Source organism: Schistocerca nitens, chromosome 8 (assembly GCF_023898315.1).
Source record: "Schistocerca nitens isolate TAMUIC-IGC-003100 chromosome 8, iqSchNite1.1, whole genome shotgun sequence".
NCBI classification, from domain to species: Eukaryota; Metazoa; Arthropoda; class Insecta; order Orthoptera; family Acrididae; genus Schistocerca; species Schistocerca nitens.
In genome coordinates, this window is record NC_064621.1 from 351,448,531 (window position 1) to 351,466,741 (window position 18,211).

At 42.2% G+C, this 18,211-nt stretch overlaps 1 protein-coding gene and 2 non-coding genes across 7 annotated transcripts in view; 2 read left to right on the forward strand and 1 right to left on the reverse strand.

Moving 5' to 3' along the window:
* Positions 1-18,211, forward strand: part of LOC126199367 (importin-11) — a 195,930-nt gene that overhangs the window by 98,896 nt on the left and 78,823 nt on the right. For all 5 annotated transcript variants that reach the window (XM_049936261.1, XM_049936263.1, XM_049936260.1 and 2 more), the window contains exons 11-12: positions 3,567-3,899; positions 6,800-6,964. In XM_049936261.1, coding sequence (XP_049792218.1) covers positions 3,567-3,899; positions 6,800-6,964 — 498 coding nt within the window. The remainder of the gene's footprint in view (positions 1-3,566; positions 3,900-6,799; positions 6,965-18,211) is intronic.
* On the reverse strand, positions 8,543-8,617 carry Trnal-caa (transfer RNA leucine (anticodon CAA)). The gene has a single exon. It is a non-coding gene; the product is annotated as a tRNA-Leu (tRNA).
* Trnal-caa (transfer RNA leucine (anticodon CAA)) lies at positions 8,908-8,982 on the forward strand. The gene has a single exon. It is a non-coding gene; the product is annotated as a tRNA-Leu (tRNA).

Below are 18,211 nucleotides of genomic sequence, written 5' to 3' on the forward strand. Positions count from 1 at the left end.
CCAGAGTGTACAACACCACAAAAAGACCAATATCTCACCATCAGTGCCCACAGACGGCCACGGAGTACTGCAGGTAGCCTTGCTCGGATCTTACCACAGCCACTGGAACAGTCGTCTCCAGTCGCACAGTCTACAGATGACTGAACAGACATGGTTTATTCGCCCGCAGACCTGCAAGGTGTATTCCACAGACCCCTGGTCACAGGAGAGCCCGTAAAGGCTGGTGTCAAGAACACCGTGCATGGTCATTGGAACAGTGGTCCCAGGTTATGATCATGGACGAGCCCAGGTATAGTTTGAACAGTGATTATCGCCGGGTTTTCACCTGGCGTGAACCAGGAACCAGATACCATCCTCTTCGTGTCCTTGAAAGGGACCTGTATGGAGGTCATGGTTTGATGGTGTGGGGTGGGATTATGATTAGTGCACTTACACCCCTGCATGTCTTTGACAGAAGTACTGTTACAGGGCAGGTGTATCGGACGTCATTTTGCACCAGTATGTCCACCTTTTCAGGGGTGCAGTGGGTCCCACCTTCCTCCTGATGGATGATAACGCATGGCCCCACCAAGCTGCCATCGTGGAGCAGTACCCTTCAGACCTAAACCCCACCGAGCACATCTGGGATGCTCTCGGTCGACGTATCACTGCACGTCTTCAAACCCCTATGACACTTCAGGAGCTCCAACAGCACTGGTGCAAAAGTGGGAGGCTATACCCCAGCAGCTGCTCGACCACCTGATCCAGAGTATGCCAACCCGTTGTGCGGGCTGTGTACATGTGCATGGTGATCATATTCCATATTGATGTCGGGGTACATGCGCAGGAAACAGTGGCGTTTTGTAGCACATGTGTTTCAGGACGGTTTTCTTAACTTATCACCAATACCGTGGACTTACAGATCTGTGTCGCGTGTATTCCCTGTGTGCCTATGCTATTAGCACCAGTTTTGTGTAGTGCCGCGTTGTGTGGCACCACGTTCTGTAATTATCCTTAATTTATGAGCATGAGTGTAGATGACTTTATTTGAAAAAATCCGCAATGATAACAAATTCCTTTAGGAAATCTATTACTTGAATTGATAAAAATATAAAATTCTGGAGAAAGAACAGACTTGATTATACAAAATGATCAAGACTGTTCCATATATTTTATTACTAGTTCATTGCAATTGCTGCTGCTGTTACCATTATGTTTATAGTGGAAATGCTAGAGTTTTCATTGACATGTCTTATTGAGATCCATGTCTTCTGCAAACCATCACAAGATGAAACCAGGTTCTATCAGTGATATGGAGTAGAACAAGCATCCATCACCTTTACAATTGCTTGTATCAAATTTTGACAACCATCTAAACTGAGTGACATCAGTTCTGTTATTGATTTAAAAAAAACTACTGTCTGTATTCAGCAGCTTTCTAAATATTACTGAATGTTTATTGTTGCCTTCTTCTTCCAAAAGGCTAAACCTCATCTCTGCACCACAGCTTCCAATCCTCAGCAGTCCTCTTCATCCCCATCCATGAAGAACTTCCCATCACATTGATCATATTTGTTAAACAGCATGTTGTCAGTCATCCCCTCATTTCTTCCCTACAGGCTGGCCTTCAGAAATGTTTTGCAAAAGATTATCATATTTAATCAAGTGTCCAGTGAGTTCTGTTTGGCCTATAACTTTCAGTAGTCCTTTCTTCTGTCCTGTTTCATTTATTGTGGCTAATGAAGATCAGTTTGAAGGTAAATAATGATATTTTGTTTGTATCTTCTGTTTTCATTTCTTTGTAATGCAATTCATTGAACTTCTTTGATGCACCAATCCCATCCTCAGTAGTTGAGTATTCTATAATTTCCATTTATTTGATGCCAATGGGCTCAAAGTTCCTATGAAATCCACGAAGAATCTTTCCTTCCTGCCAAAGCTGAGGTAGCTTGTCTCTGATCTTTGATTCAGTGGAAAAAGCATGCAAATAATCAAGAAAATTGTTCTGCTATAAAAATGATTACCATGGCCAAGCTATTGGTAAAATCACTGCCTGCTAAAAACACATTCCTGTCACAGCCTTTTCAACTTATTAGGCTGCTTTACTAGTCGAGCTTTTTGTGCTGTGTGTGTGTGTGTGTGGGGGGGGGGGGGAGATGCTGGACTAACATTTTTAATTACTGACTGATTAGTCTCTCTCTCTCTCTCTCTCTCTCTCTCTCTCTCTCTCTCTCTCTCCTCACTCCCTCCCCCCTCCCCCCCACTCTCTCCCCCCTCCCTCCCCCCTCCCCCACTCTCTCCCTCCCTCCCCCCTCCCCCACTCTCTCCCTCCCTCCCCCCTCCCCCACTCTCTCCCTCCCTCCCCCCACTCTCTCCCTCCCTCCCCCCACTCTCCCTCCCTCCCCCCACTCTCCCTCCCTCCCCCCACTCTCCCTCCCTCCCCCCACTCTCCCTCCCTCCCCCCACTCTCCCTCCCTCCCCCCACTCTCTCTCCCTCCCCCCACTCTCTCTCCCTCCCTCCCTCCCCCCACTCTCCCTCCCTCCCCCCACTCTCTCTCCCTCCCCCCACTCTCCCTCCCCCCACTCTCCCTCCCTCCCCCCACTCTCCCTCCCTCCCCCCACTCTCCCTCCCCCCACTCTCCCTCCCCCCACTCTCCCTCCCCCCACTCTCCCTCCCCCCACTCTCCCTCCCCCCACTCTCCCTCCCCCACTCTCCCTCCCCCCACTCTCTCTCCCCCCACCCTCCCTCCCCCCACTCTCTCTCCCTCCCTCCCCCCACTCTCTCTCCCTCCCTCCCCCCACTCTCTCTCCCTCCCTCCCCCCACTCTCTCTCCCTCCCTCCCCCCACTCTCTCTCCCTCCCTCCCCCCACTCTCTATCCCTCCCTCCCCCCACTCTCTATCCCTCCCTCCCCCCACTCTCTATCCCTCCCTCCCCCCACTCTCTATCCCTCCCTCCCCCCACTCTCTATCCCTCCCTCCCCCCACTCTCCCTCCCTCCCCCCACTCCCTCTCTCTTTCCCTCCCTCCCTCCCCCCACTCTCTCTCTCTTTCCCTCCCTCCCTCCCCCCACTCTCTCTCTCTTTCCCTCCCTCCCTACCCCCCACTCTCTCTCTCTTTCCCTCCCTCCCTCCCCCCCACTCTCTCTCTCTTTCCCTCCCTCCCTCCCTCCCTCCCCCCCCACTCTCTCTCTCTTTCCCTCCCTCCCTCCCCCCCACTCTCTCTCTCCCTCCCTCCCTCCCTCCCCCCCACTCTCTCTCCCTCCCTCCCTCCCCCTCCCTCCCCCTCTCTAGGTTACAAAACGTTAATTGCTGAAATATTTTTTTTTGTGATGATCTCTGTGTACCCACCTCAGTATCATTGTTTTGCCACACACTACATCCAGCTGCACCAGTTGTCAACAGATGGGCACAAGAATGTTGTACCTTGAAATCACAACACTTGAATCTAGTTGTCTGTGTACTCGTACATACGCAATTAAAATGTTGTAGAGTGACATTAATATGCAAATAATTCATCAGATTTACATTCTCTGCCTCTAATACTTAATAAACTAAGCCATGTGCTAATAAATGAACCTTATTTTCAGGTTAACTTTGACCAATGGTTTTCAACAACACTTACGCAGGAGCTTGGAGTACGTGATGGAAACTATCGTATCATTAGGCGTCGAGTGGTATGGTTGATTGGTCAGTGGCTGAGTGTGAAACTATCACCAGAACTGCGGCCTGCTTTGTATGCCAACACATTACCACTATTACAAGCTGGGGAGGACATAGCTGTCAGGCTAGCTGCTTCCAACACTTTGAAGCTTGCCATAGATGACTTTGAATTCATTTCTGAACAGTTCCTGCCTTTCCTTGAACCAGCCTTTTCACTACTGTTTGCATTGCTTAAAGAAGTCCATGAGTGTGATACAAAGGTTAGCAAACATGTTTTGTTGATTGATTGTAATTAATTGTGATACTTTAGAATGGCAACATATTTGTATATGAAGTAGCATATGTATTTGGTAAGTGTGTGTGTGTGTGTGTGTGTGTGTGTGTGTGAGAGAGAGAGAGAGAGAGAGAGAGAGAGAGAGAGAAAATGATATAATAATAATCAGAGTAATATAAATACTCTTTCACCAATTAAAAATTAATACACCTGTAGTTTTCATAATTGCATAAGCAGGTACAAATTATTAAGACCAGCACGTTTACTGTCATATGGTGACCATTGGCCTCAGCATGTGGCTCTGCTGCACTAGCGGTGATCTCGTAGCAGTCAGTGTGTGAAATTGACACTTAATTTTAACAACTTCCCATCCAACTAGAAACTTGCTTTATTTTCACTCAGACAATATAAATTGTTAACATTAAATTGTACAGGCCTTACCCTGTGCCATTGTTGCGAAGAGAGAGAATTACCGCATCCACAAAAAAGGCAGAGAAGATGGCTGGATCAGGGCAAGAGAATAGAGAAGTCTGCTGAAAATCATTCAACATGTGAAAACAAGTGGTTTTCTTCTTTTGAAGATAAAAAGGTCAAAAAGGGAAAGATTTAACCATCTCTCTCTCTCTCTTTCTCTCTCTCTCTCTCTCTCTCTCTCTCTCTCTCTCTCTCTCTCTCACACACACACACACACACACACACACACACCACTGTAGAAAGTTCCAGAGTGGGTGCGGGGAGCACCACATGTTGTTCTTCTTTTGTCAACACTCTGGGAAAGGATATGTTATGTGGTGAAAGTGTGCAATCTTTAGTTGCAGATAACACACTATTAGTGAATATCTTTCCAAACAAAAATTGGACAATACAAAATTGGACAATGGGCTGAGTATGTGATAGTGCATAGTTAGTATTGTCATTGATTCAAGAAATAAAAATTATACCATCAGTTGTAACCACAGTCAAAAAGTATCACATTTCTTTTGAAGAGTTTTCAATAAGTGCTGTAACTGAAACACTATAGCTCATCACCCTTCATTTGAATTGCAGAAATTTGCAAAATATTAGTAGTTATTCATCTGTATTGTTTATTATTATTTAATGAAAGCAATCTAGTAGTTCATTAAGTAGAATATGTCACATGTAGAGAAGAATAAATATTTATTATTATTGACAAATAACAGGGTTGCCACAAGTTCTGGAAATCAGGGAATATTAGGGAATTTCAAATGTCAGGGAAATATCAGGGTAATTGGGAAAAAAAACGCTGGAAAACTGTTTGTCACAGTCTGTTTTTTTTTCCAAAGTAGATGAAATGGTTTGTTTACTGAGATGTTATGCATTGTCACTTGCTGGGCGCAGCTGAGTACATGCACCGCTTCCTACTCCCTCATTCTTACTGCTTCTGCCCTTCCTACCACCTCCGTCAGCTTGCAGTCAGTGCTGCCACCACTTCTTCGATGAGATGCAGGGTGGCATTAGGAATGATTTGTTTTTGATGCTGCGCTGCAGGCAGAGGTCATTTGTGCACAAGTTGGGGGGAGGGGGGGGGGGTTGCGTGTGCGTGTATGGGTGGGTGTGTGTGTGCACGTGCTCTCTTGTTTTCTGGCAGAAGCTATAGCTGAAAATTTAGTAGTGAGGGGTGTGGTGGTGGTGTTCCCCCCCCCCCCCCCCCACACACACACACACCCCTGTCTGTGGCTCAGTGGTAATCTGTACGGTGAGTTACTACCTGTCCCATTATTATTGATTTGCAGATGTTTTGCACAAGTTATTTGTACATGGATTGTTCACTGCAGTGTCGTTTCATCAATATGGTGTCTGTGATAAGTAAATTAGCTGGCCACTTGAGTGGACTTCCACAAATGGCCAAAACCATAGGTCATTTCTGCGGGTGTCTCTAACGGATTGGGCCTGCCAATCTGAAGCCTGTCATTTCCCACTTACGTACAGGCCCTGATCATCAGATCTAGTCTCTCTGATCTGCCCACAAACGAGGTCTGTTTATGTGTGGCATATTTTCAGGGTTTATCCAAGAACCCAAGACTGCGGTGCTCCTCGGCAGGCCACAGGCCAAGGGTGATCATTTTAAGGAATTGCAACTGTCTCACCACAAGTACATTATACAGTGCAGTGTTTTATAGACATTTTATTTATTATAGTGCATTTTGGCACCTCGAAAATAATTTATATGTTAGAAAGTATAGTCAGCAGGAGGAAGAAAATTGTGGCAGTCATTGGCAGTTCGTAAGTAGTGTACTCGCATATTTCTCACATAATACCTGTAAAATAATAGACATAACACAGTGGGCAATAACTGACAATAACGAACATAGTAAAACTAACATTTTATTGGTGGTCACCTATAGTGTTGGTTTACACAACTTTTCCCTGCCTTTGACACTTCTCTCAAGAAGCCTACTTTTTTTCTGAGGTTATATCTTAAATCAGTGAAGGTATTTTAAATCTGTCTTGCAACTCCAAGGAAATGGGTTCTTTTGTCAACAAATGTTTCATTTTATTGAAATAAAACAACAACAGTGATCTTCATTAAACACACATACCATTTGGCTTGCTTTCTCCATATAAAACAGTTAATTACAAAAGATGTTGATGTTAGTAGTTAAGATTTGCGCTCACACAGGGGAGAAATACAGAAGTTCTTACTTCTTTTTTTGTCAACTTATGTCTGTGCTTACCCTTGACGTCTCAAAATTTGTCAAGGAAAAATGCTAAAACTTCTCTGGAAATCAGGGAATTTCACTTGGGGAACTTGTGGCAACTCCAAATAATTATCGACCTAGAACTGAGGAAGAATGGGTGCAAATATCAAAAATATAGGATGTTAACTGTAATGTGATACTAGAAACTAATGTGTGAATGTTGCAGATGCACGTTCTGTATGTCCTGTCATTTATGGTGGAGCGTGTTGGTCTCTCCATCCGGCCTCACGCTGGTGCTTTAGTGCAGTATTTGCCGCTGTTGTGGGAAGAATCCGCTGATCATAACATGCTGCGCTGTGCCATTGTGTCTACACTTGTGCAGCTAGTGAAGGTAAGAGTTGTAACTAAAACAAATTTTTGACAGTATTGAAATACTATGTCCATACAGTAATAAATTTTATAGTTCTGTAGGCACACAGAAATACCCTGTATGGTTATAACACTACTTGATGCTCCCAAAATGTATCACAAAACTGCTAGGAGGAAGTAATTTGAAAGAGAGGAGTGCAGAGCAGTACAAATTGATAATATAGTCTTAGAAAAATGTTCAATAATATTGTGTGGTGGGTATGAATTAAGGCCCACACAATTTTTCATCATAATTGACCATCTGCCAAAAAATTAATAAACCTTAAGGCTTTCACCAAGAATAACTTTGATCTTAAATAAACAGCTTTACATTCTCAAGGTCTAAATTTTTGGAAAGAACACTTCTACTTTGAAAAACGGATGCTGCCGCCACAGTTTCAATGTATAGCTGTTGTTTGTCTATTATTAGTAGCTAAATATTTGCTGGATTACAATGGTACCAGGTACTTTCAAAGAAAATATATTCTTACACCTGTAAATACTGACAAGGAGAGGTCTCCAGTGGTGGGAAGCTTTTTTTGAAACAATGTATACAGTGATGTAGGTTAAGGTCCAATGAATCACATCCTGCAGCCATTCACCCTGGTGGGCCCTCGTTTGCAAGTAATCAATGAAAAAAAATTCAGAATTTTGCATGCTGCTCTGTAACTTTAAAACTAGTAACAATATACTGACAAGTTGCACAGTTTTAATATACTGCACATCCGCATGCAAAAGGTTGTTGGTTTGAACCTTGTTACATGCTTTGAAATATTTTTTGTCTTAAGTCTTTATCCAAATTGCTTTGATTATTATTTTTGTTCAATTATTTGGCTTAAATATAATTTTTTTCTCTTCTTTGTTACCCCATATTAGTTGTAATATGTAATACCTAATTTGCTCTTTTTTTTTTTTTCCCACTTGGAATCCTTGTTCCTGTGATTTCGATGATTGTTATATATTAAATTCCGTTTAATTTTTTCATTTTATCATCTTATATTTTCATCCAAGTTTTTGCATTCATTATTTCTATTTCTCATTTTGCTTGAATTTTGTTTTGCTTACTATCCCTGCTTTCGTTTAAATCATCATCCACGTTATTTTGTCGATAGAGCAATAAAATTTGTGTTTTAAATGTTTGCCTGACAATTACTATCCAAAAATATGTACATTTTGTAACAAGAAATGCATCCAGAATGAGATTTTCACTCTGCAGCGGAGTGTGCGCTGATATGAACCTTCCTGGCAGATTAAAACTGTGTGCCCGACCGAGACTCGAACTCGGGACCTTTGCCTTTCGCGGGCAAGTGCTCTACCAACTGAGCTACCGAAGCACGACTCATGCCCGGTACCCACAGCTTTACTTCTGCCAGTACCTCGTACCCTACCTTCCAAACTTTACAGAAGCTCTCCTGCGAACCTTGCAGAACTAGCACTCCTGAAAGAAAGGAAATTGTGGAGACATGGCTTAACCACAGCCTGGGGGATGTTTCCAGAATGAGATTTTCACTCTGCAGTGGAGTGTGCGCTGATATGAAACTTCCTGGCAGATTAAAACTGTGTGCCCGACCGAGACTCGAACTCGGGACCTTTGCCTTTTGCGGGCAAGTGCTCTACCAACTGAGCTACCGAAGCACGACTCACGCCTGGTACCCACAGCTTTACTTCTGCCAGTACTTCGTCTCCTACCTTCCAAACTTTACAGAAGCTCTCCTGCGAACCTTGCAGAACTAGCACTCCTGAAAGAAAGAGTGAAAATCTCATTCTGGAAACATCCCCCAGGCTGTGGCTAAGCCATGTCTCCACAATATCCTTTCTTTCAGGAGTGCTAGTTCTGCAAGGTTCACAGGAGAGCGTCTGTAAAGTTTGGAAGGTAGGAGACGAGGTACTGGCAGAAGTAAAGCTGTGGGTACCGGGCGTGAGTCGTGCTTCGGTAGCTCAGTTGGTAGAGCACTTGCCCGCAAAAGGCAAAGGTCCCGAGTTCGAGTCTCGGTCGGGCACACAGTTTTAATCTGCCAGGAAGTTTCAAGAAATGCATTCTTGACACTACTACACAGTCAATATAAATAGATTATTTAGTCTTTTGTTTTTTAACCAACTGATTAGCATTTTCAAGTGTTCAACCTTTATAATATATAAGCAAAAATAATTAACTTCATAAGCAAAAATAATTAACTTCACATGCGCAAAGATTACAAGTGGAAAAAGAATGATAGGAAGAAAAAAAATATGAGCAATTGAGAAGTTAATACATTGATTGAAATGGCATGACAGAGGAAGACAAACAAAAAATTCTATGTAAACCAGTTAATTGAATAAAATACTGATCCAAGTCATTTTGATTAAGATTTAAACATCAAAAATTGCAATGTACCTGTTACAATTTGAACCTATAACCTTTTGCATGTCAGGCCAGTACCATTCCTTACATACTTACTAATTTTGAAGTTATACAGTAGCATGCAAATTCCAATTTTTTTTTTTCCATCAATTACTCGCAAGTGAGGGCCTGCCAGGGTGAATGGCTGCAGAGTTGATTACTTAGCCCTTAACTTGCGTCACCATGTAGATCGTTTCAAAAAGTTGATCCCACTGTTGCAGACCTCTCCTTGTTAGTCCTGCTTACAGTACATTACTACTTGTCATGTAGTTTTATTATAAACGCTACTCCTTGCAATGTCCCATGACTAAAAACTGATAAACAAACTGTGCCTACTGTATTCTGCGGAGCAAATGGCTTGAATGAATAATGCAAGGTTTTTCATGTTTCTCAAACATTAGCGTAATGGAAGGATCAAACAAAATTAGTTATGTACTTCATCTACATACATCATGGAGTAAATTCTCAAATTCTTTGACAATGCGAAGTTGATCATTTTTAATCCATTTTAGTTTGTGGTGGAATGCTTGCTATGTTTTTCTGTTGTAGGGGTGAACAAATCATCTTTACCTATCTACTAGGATAGGTCTCTTATTTCTTGTTGGAACACTTTCGACTACCCTGTCTAATTCTTCATAGTACTCATCTTTTTAATACTCAGTTGTATCTTCAGTCTGTGCTTGAACATCGATGAATGTTATATTGTACCATTGGTGTTTGATTGTGGTGTAAGGCATTCTTTTGTTTATGATTCTTTAACCATATTAACAATCTCGTTCATGACAGCAAAGCCGATACCAGATTCATGCTGTTTTTCATCTCCCAAAAAAAAAAATGACACAATCATTCTCCTTGTTTATCCCTTCTCCAAGCCGCCTAGTTTCTTGTAGAGCTACGATGTCTGTGTTGTATATTTTTAATTCAGATATCAAAGTCGCTGCCACAACTGGTTTGTTAAGACTACGAATGTTCCATGTCTCGAATGTGAAATCCCATTTGTTGTGTCCATCTTGTGAATTCCTGCACCGTAGCCTAGTTCTGTTTCCTTTAAATCCATTATCTGAGGCATATCATTAATGTGAGCCAGCATGTATAAAATACCCAAGCCAGTTTGAGTGCTGCGCAGGTTAAGCCTGGTGATGGGGCTGCCATCACAGCTTCTAAGCTTGCTGAGTAATATTTTGAATTACCATTTCCTAGAGAGACTGCCTTTCCCAGGCTTTGAGCTCTGCCTGCCCTGTAGGCAGTGACTGAAATTAATAACCGGTTTACAGCATTGCAAGAAGTTGTGGAGGAAAATAGTATAGGGAAGGCTTGGGAAACAACAAATTGGGCAAGAAAAAGAAACTGAAGAAATGGAAATGGTTCAGTGAAAAGTACGAGAGAACAGCGGGAAAGAGGAAAGAAACCAGGATGCTGTGGCTGCAAAATGTGGAGAGTGAGGACAGGAGAGAGACCTTCAACACATTGAAAAGACAGACAGCAAGAGTTCTACAAGCAGAGAAGAGGAAATACTTAACTGGATTCTTGGAATTTATAGAAGTGGAAAGCAGGAATAGAAACTAAACAAAGCTGTTTCAGTATACAAAGAAAAATAAGAGAGGTTATCAAAGTGAAAACTTGTTAATAAAACATAAAAATCAAAACATGCTAACACAGTTGAAAGATATTCTAGCAAGATGGAAAGAGTATTTCTCAGAAATGCTAAATTGCACTGATCCTCACATAACCTTCAACTATGCAATGACCGAGAGTAACAGCAGTAATACTGACGAATACAGCATCACTGAATAGGAAGTGGTTCACACCAATTCAAAAGTTGAAAAACAATAAACTGCAGGTGAGGACCAGATGTCAGCACAGATGTTAAAAGAGGATGGAAACAGACTACACAAAGAAATTTATAACTGTTTCACAATAATCTGGAAAACAGTACCTGAAGACTGGAAAACTGCAATAATTCGCACCATGCACAAGAAAGGAAACAAACTGGATTGTGGAAATCACAGGGGAATCAGTTTGCTGAGCATAACATACAAAGTTCTGTCAATGATCAGTCTCGACAAAATTAAGCCTTACACAGAAAACATTTTTCAAGAGTACCAGGCTGTATTTCAAGCAGACTGTTCCACAAATGATAATCTATTTACTCTGTGGCAGATCTTTGAGAAATACTAGGACTTAAACAAAAACATCCACAGGCTGTTCATTGTTTTCCAGCGAGTCTATGACAGCATCCACAGAAGTAACCTCTACAACACTGTAAGAGAATTTAGATACCCAGTAAAACTGTGCATGGGTGGCTCAGAGGGAGGAGTGAAGTTCAGAGGATCCATATCCTGCAACTGCCCAATCAAAACAGCCCTATGACAGGGAGATGCTCTTTCATGTGTTTCCTTCAACCTTACATTAGAGAAAGTGGCTCAAGGGATTGATTTACAGCTGTACAATGGACTCCAATTCAAACTCGTGAAGTAAAACTCCTGGCATATGCAGTTGATATAGTTTTACTCAGTGGAACAGAAGAGGAGCTGAAGGACATATACAGATTTTTCAGGCACAGTACCAGCAAAATAGGACTTTTGACAAACCAAGAAAAAACAGAATATATGGAAATAGGTAGTCATAAACCCAAATCCACCCTATGAAATTGACCACCATTCTAGATTCAGAAAAGTTCATCAGTTTAAATACTTTGGATTCCACTTCAGCAGTAAAAATATCATAATGCTTGGACATAAACAAGAGGAGAACCTCAAGGTCAAGATGTCTGTATGCCTTATGCAGCCCACTCAAAAAGTAGAGCTTTGTCAGTCACCACTAAGATGAACATATATATAACACTATCATCTGCCCAGTAGTACTATATAGTTTGGAAAGCTGGACGCTTACCAAGAAAGAAAGAGCAAAACAATGTTTTTGAAAGAAAAGTGACGAGAAAAATCTGAGGACCCGTGTTGGAGAATGGCATGTGGAGAGTGTGAATCTGTCATCCAGAAATTAAAAAGTAGTAGACTACAATGGGCTTGGCATGTGGCTAGAATGGAAAACAACAGAATTCCTAAGAAGGCATTCGAGGGCTCTCTCCAAGCAACAAGATCATTGAGCCAACCTCGCACGTGGTGGAAAGATAACTAGAGTAGGACATTGCAGCATTAGGAATCCTCACAGGGTGGAGAGAGACAGCAAGAGATAGAAGAAGACAGAAGCAGAAGTTTGATGCAGCACGTGTTCTACAGGGCCCATGAGTGCTGAAAAGAAGAAGAGGGAGAGGGAGAAGAATAAGAATCTACATACGTACTCTTCAGGCCACCATATGGTGCATTATGGAGGGTGCCTTTTACCCTTACTAATCACTTCCTTTCTTGTTCTACTCGCAAGTAATGAGGGAAAATTGACTATTTATATGCATCCATACGAGCCCTAATTTCTCTTGCCTTATATTACCTTCGTAATCCTTACACGAAGTGAATGCGGGCAGCAGCTGGATCGTTCTGCAGTCGGCTTCAAATGCACTTTCTCTAAATTTTCACAATATTGTTTCATGAAAAGAGTGTTGTCTTCTTTCCCGGAATTCTCGTTTGATTTCACACATCATCTCTGTAATACTTGCGTTTTAATCTAAACTACCAGTAACAAATCTAGCTGCTAGCGTTGAAGTGATTCAATGTCTTCCTTTAATTGGACCTGGTGGGGGAACCCAAACACTTGAGCCGTACTGGAGAATGGGTTGCGCTAGTGTTGTATATGCAGTCTCCTTTATAGACGAGCTGCACTTTTCTGAAATTCTCAAAATGGACAGAAATCGACACTTCGTTTTCACTACTAATGCCCTTTCGAGGTTGTTCCATTTCATATTGGTTTACATTATGCCTAGCCATTTAATCAACGTAATGTGATTTTTGAGAAACAGTGTTGTCACAATATCCCATTCTAATCAAATGCCAAACTGATCTTCAGTAACTCAGCAGGTGCGGTTGGGTGTAGTTTTGGCAGTTGATGTACTGATGATTGGTGATAAATTCAACAAGTGTTTCTCATTGTATTTTAAGCAGTAACCCCTCATTATCCAAGAGGGGAGACTATCATTTTAATAGGAGAGTGGCAGAATTTAATTCTAGTAGCTTATAAGAATGCTTGATATTTGCAATTAGTGCCACCAGCAGGAAAATATGAGTGTGTTGTTACTCTACAGTCCAATTTCAGTCATGAAAAACTATCACTTTAAACCTCCAGCCAGTCCATAATCTGTACACATTAGCATAAATAAATTATTAATATCTATAAAAGACGTCTGTTTTCTACCTATTTAGGAGAACATTATTATGTGCCACACAAGCCGGATGCGACTCTTGTTACTCAAAATCACTACCAAGAGAAACTTCACATATTGGAAGTTTGTCCTCCCCCCCCCCCCTTTACCTACCCCCCACCCCCACCCTCACCCCAATCCCCCACAGGCGCGCGCGCCCACACACACACACACACACACACACACACACACACACACACACAATGCTGCAAATGCCTTCTAGGGGTGGGATCAATGAGGGAGGGTACTTTTACTAAGTGGTTTTTGATTCTGAATGCAAAAATGTTGTCTTCCCTGTTAAATTATTTTATTATTAACCATTCCTCATTGTAGACACCCTCCTGCGATTGTTCCCATCTACTAGTACCTGCAGTCATCCTAGCTACTTTCATATCCGTAACCTCAACCTTGTTGATAAGGTAACCTGAATCCACCCAGCTTTCGCTCCCATACAACAAAGTTGGTCAAAAGATTGAACGGTGCACAGATAACTTAGACTTGGTACTGACTTCCTTCTTGCAGAAGAGAGTAGATCGTAGCTGAGCGCTCACTGCATTAGCTTTGCTACACCTCGCTTCCATTTCTTTCACTATGTTGCCATCCTGTGAGAATATGCATCCTAAGTACTTGAAACCGTCCACCTGTTATAACTTTGTTCCTCCTATTTGGCATTCAATCCGTTTATATTTCTTTCCCACTGACATTACTTTCGTTTTGGAGATGCTAATCTTCATACCATAGTCCTTACATTTCTGATCTAGCTCTGAAATATTACTTTGCAAACTGTCAATTGAATCTGCCATCACAACTAAGTCATCCGCATATGCAAGACTGCTTATTTTGTGTTCACATATCTTAATCTCACCCAGCCAGTCTATTGTTTTCAACATATGATCCATAAATAATATGAACAACAGTGGAGACAGGTTGCAGCCTTGTCTTACCCCTGAAACTACTCTGAACCATGAACTCAATTTACTGTCAACTCTAACTGCTGCCTGACTATCCATGTAAAGACCTTTAATTGCTTGCAAAAGTTTGCCTCCTATTCCATAATCTCGTAGAACAGACAATAACTTCCACCTAGGAACCCGGATATATGCCTTTTCTAGATCTATAAAGCATAGATACAATTCCCTGTTCCACTCGTAACTCTTCTCCATTATTTGCCGCAAGCTAAAGATCTGGTCCTGACAACCTCTAAGAGGCCTAAACCCACACTGATTTTCATCCAATTGGTCCTCAACTAATACTCGCACTTTCCTTTCAACAATACCTGAGAAGATTTTACCCACAACGCTGATTAAAGAGATACCTCTGTAGTTGTTACAATCTTTTCTGTTTCCATGTTTAAAGATTGGTGTGATTACTGCTTTTGTCCAGTCTGATGGAACCTGTCCCGACTCCCAGGCCATTTCAATTATCCTGTGTAGCCATTTAAGACCTGACATTCCACTGTATTTGATGAGTTCTGACTTAATTTCATCCACCCCAGCTGCTTTATTGCACTGCAATCTATTGACCATTTTCTCTACTTACTCAAATGTGATCCTATTTCCATCATCATTCCTATCCCATTCTACCTCGAAATCTGAAACATTACTGATCGTATTTTCACCTACATTGAGCAACTCTTCAAAATATTCCCTCCATCTGCCCAAGGCATCCACAGGATTCACCAGCAGTTTTCCTGACCTGTCCAAAATACTTGTCATTTCCTTCTTACCTCCCTTTCGAAGACTGCTAATTACACTCCAGAATGGTTTTCCAGCAGCTTGACCCATAGTCTCCAACCTGTTTCCAAAGTCTTCCCAAGATTTCTTCTTAGATGCTGCAGTTATCTGTTTGGCTTTGTTTCTTTCTTCAACATAACTTTCTCTGTCTACCTGAGTTCTAGTATGTAGCCATTTTTGATACGCCTTCTTTTTCCTTTTACATGCTGCCTTGACTGTGTCATTCCACCAAGCTGTTTGCTTCATCCTACTTTTACACACTACTGTTCCAAGACATTCTTTAGCCACTTCTAGTACTGTGTCCCTGTACCTTGTCCATTCCTTTTCCAATGACTGTAATTGACTATATACAACTAACTGGTACCTTTCTGAGATCGCTGTTATGTACTTGTGCCTGATTTCCTTATCCTGAAGTTTCTCCACTCTTATCCTCCTACATATGTACCTGACCTCCTGCACTTTTGGCCTCACAATTCCAATTTCACTGCAGATTAAATAATGATTTCAGTGTCATCAAAGAATCCCCTGAATACACGTGTGTCCCTCACAGCCTTCCTGAATTCCTGATCTGTTATTATATAGTCAATGACAGATCTGGTTCCCCTGCTTTCCCAAGTATACCAGTGAATGTTCTTATGTTTAAAAAAGGAGTTTGTGATTACTAAGCCCATACTGGCACAGAAATCCAATATTTGTTTCCTGTTCCTGTTGGCCTCCATATCCTCTCCAAATTTACCCATAACCTTTTCATACCCTTCTGTTCGATTTCCAATCCTGGCGTTAAAATCACCCATGAGCAGAACACTGTCCTTGTCCTTTACTCTAACAACTACATCACTGAGTGTCTCATAAAAACTATCCATCTTATCTTGATCTGTCCCTTCACAATGCGAATATACTGATACAATCCTAATTTTCTTTGCTAGACACTGTCAAATCTATCCACATCAGTCGTTCGTTTACATACCTTATTGCAACTACGCTGGGTTCCATTTCTTTCCTGATGTAAAGCCCTACACCCCATTGTGCTATTTCTGCTTTGACTCCTGACAGGTAGACCTTGTATTCTCCCACTTCCTCTTCTTTCTCACCCCTTACCCGAATGTCACTAACAGCTAAAACGTCCAGCCCCATCTTACTTGCAGCCTCTGCCAGCACTACCTTCTTCCCAGAGTAGCCCCCATTGATATTAATAGCTCCCCATCTCATTACCATTTGTTTGCCAAGTCGTATCTTATGAGTCCCTGGTTTGTCAGTTAGAGGTGGGACTCCGTCACCTCCAAAGGTCCAAGGCATTTTGCTCTGATTGTTGCCAGCATCATATTTAAAGTACCAGGGAAGCAGGTTGCTAGCCTTACTTGCCCCGAATCCCATAGGGTTTTACCCCTAACAGCTGAGGGACTAACCGGTGCATTTGGTAGTCTTTGCCGTTATGAGCACAAAGGTGACCACGACTCAGAATATGTCGGAGATGCCCAGCCCTATTCCAAAGTAACTGGTATCCCGACTGTCGGGACCACTTACTTGGCCACTCATACGTTGCCCGTGGTTCATGAACTAGGACATGACTACAGGAACCAACACCATGAACCACACAGTAGAGTAATGACTAGACAGAAAGACAAATCCCAGTAGAAGTCCTAGCATAGCATACGAGATAATGAATTTAACGATGAAAGGAGAAAATACAATATCAAATCATATTAATGTGACAACTGATCAAAAGCCAGAATAACCACATTTCCTATGGAGCAGCGTGGACTGCTGTGAAACATGCAGGAAGAGTGTCAGTGAGTTTCTGGAAGGTACTGACAGGGATATGGGGCCACACTGATGCTAGTGCCATGACCATGTGCACTGGGTTTCTTAGTTAGAGATCAATGGCACAAACAGCCTGATAAAAGTTGTTTCTCAATTGGGTTTAAATCCAGGGATTTTGGTAGCCAGGGGAGTATGGTAAACTCAGCCTGGTACTCTTCGAGCTATGCATGTACGCTCCAAGCTGTGACACACATTACATTGTCCTAAGGTAGTTTCATTGTGCTGAGGGAAGGAAACTGCATGCAGTGCTGGACTTGGTGCCCAATAATAGATGCATACTTGTTTGATCGATTGTCCATTCCAGAACAACGGGATCTGTAGGGAATGCCATGAAAACATTCCCCAGACCATAACACTGTTGCAGAGTGTTTGCTTTCATGTTTCACTCCATACTCTCCAACAGCCATCTGCCCAGATGGAGCATAAAACATGATTCATAGGCCACCTGGCATCACTCAGTGGATGTACAGTTGCAGCATTGGCATGCATGTAAATTCTGGCCTTTGTTGCCAGGAACCACAGTCAGCCAGGAACCACAGTCAGTATGGCTGCATGAACCAAAGACCTGGTACAGAGGCCCATACACAGCATTTTTTCCTGAACATTTGTTTTGGAGACACTCTTAGTAGCTTTTTGGTTCATTCAGTTGGTCTGTTGCTCTACAGTTGCACATCTGTTCACCTATACACATCCCTGTAGCCATCATTCGTCCTTGTCGTCTATGGCCAGTGGTGCACCACAGCTGCCTTGGCACCAGTTACAGTTAGTGCCATTTTGCTGCATGAGATATATTTTAATCATGATGATATGCAAACAATTTACAGACTTAGCCATTTTCAAAATGCTTCCACCCACAGCACGAAAACCAATGAGCACGCCCTTTTGGACCTCAGATAAATCATTCCACCTTCACATTACGTAAAAAAACTGCACTGTTTTCCACATTTCCCCAACATGCTTTATATACCATCCACTGCTAGTGCT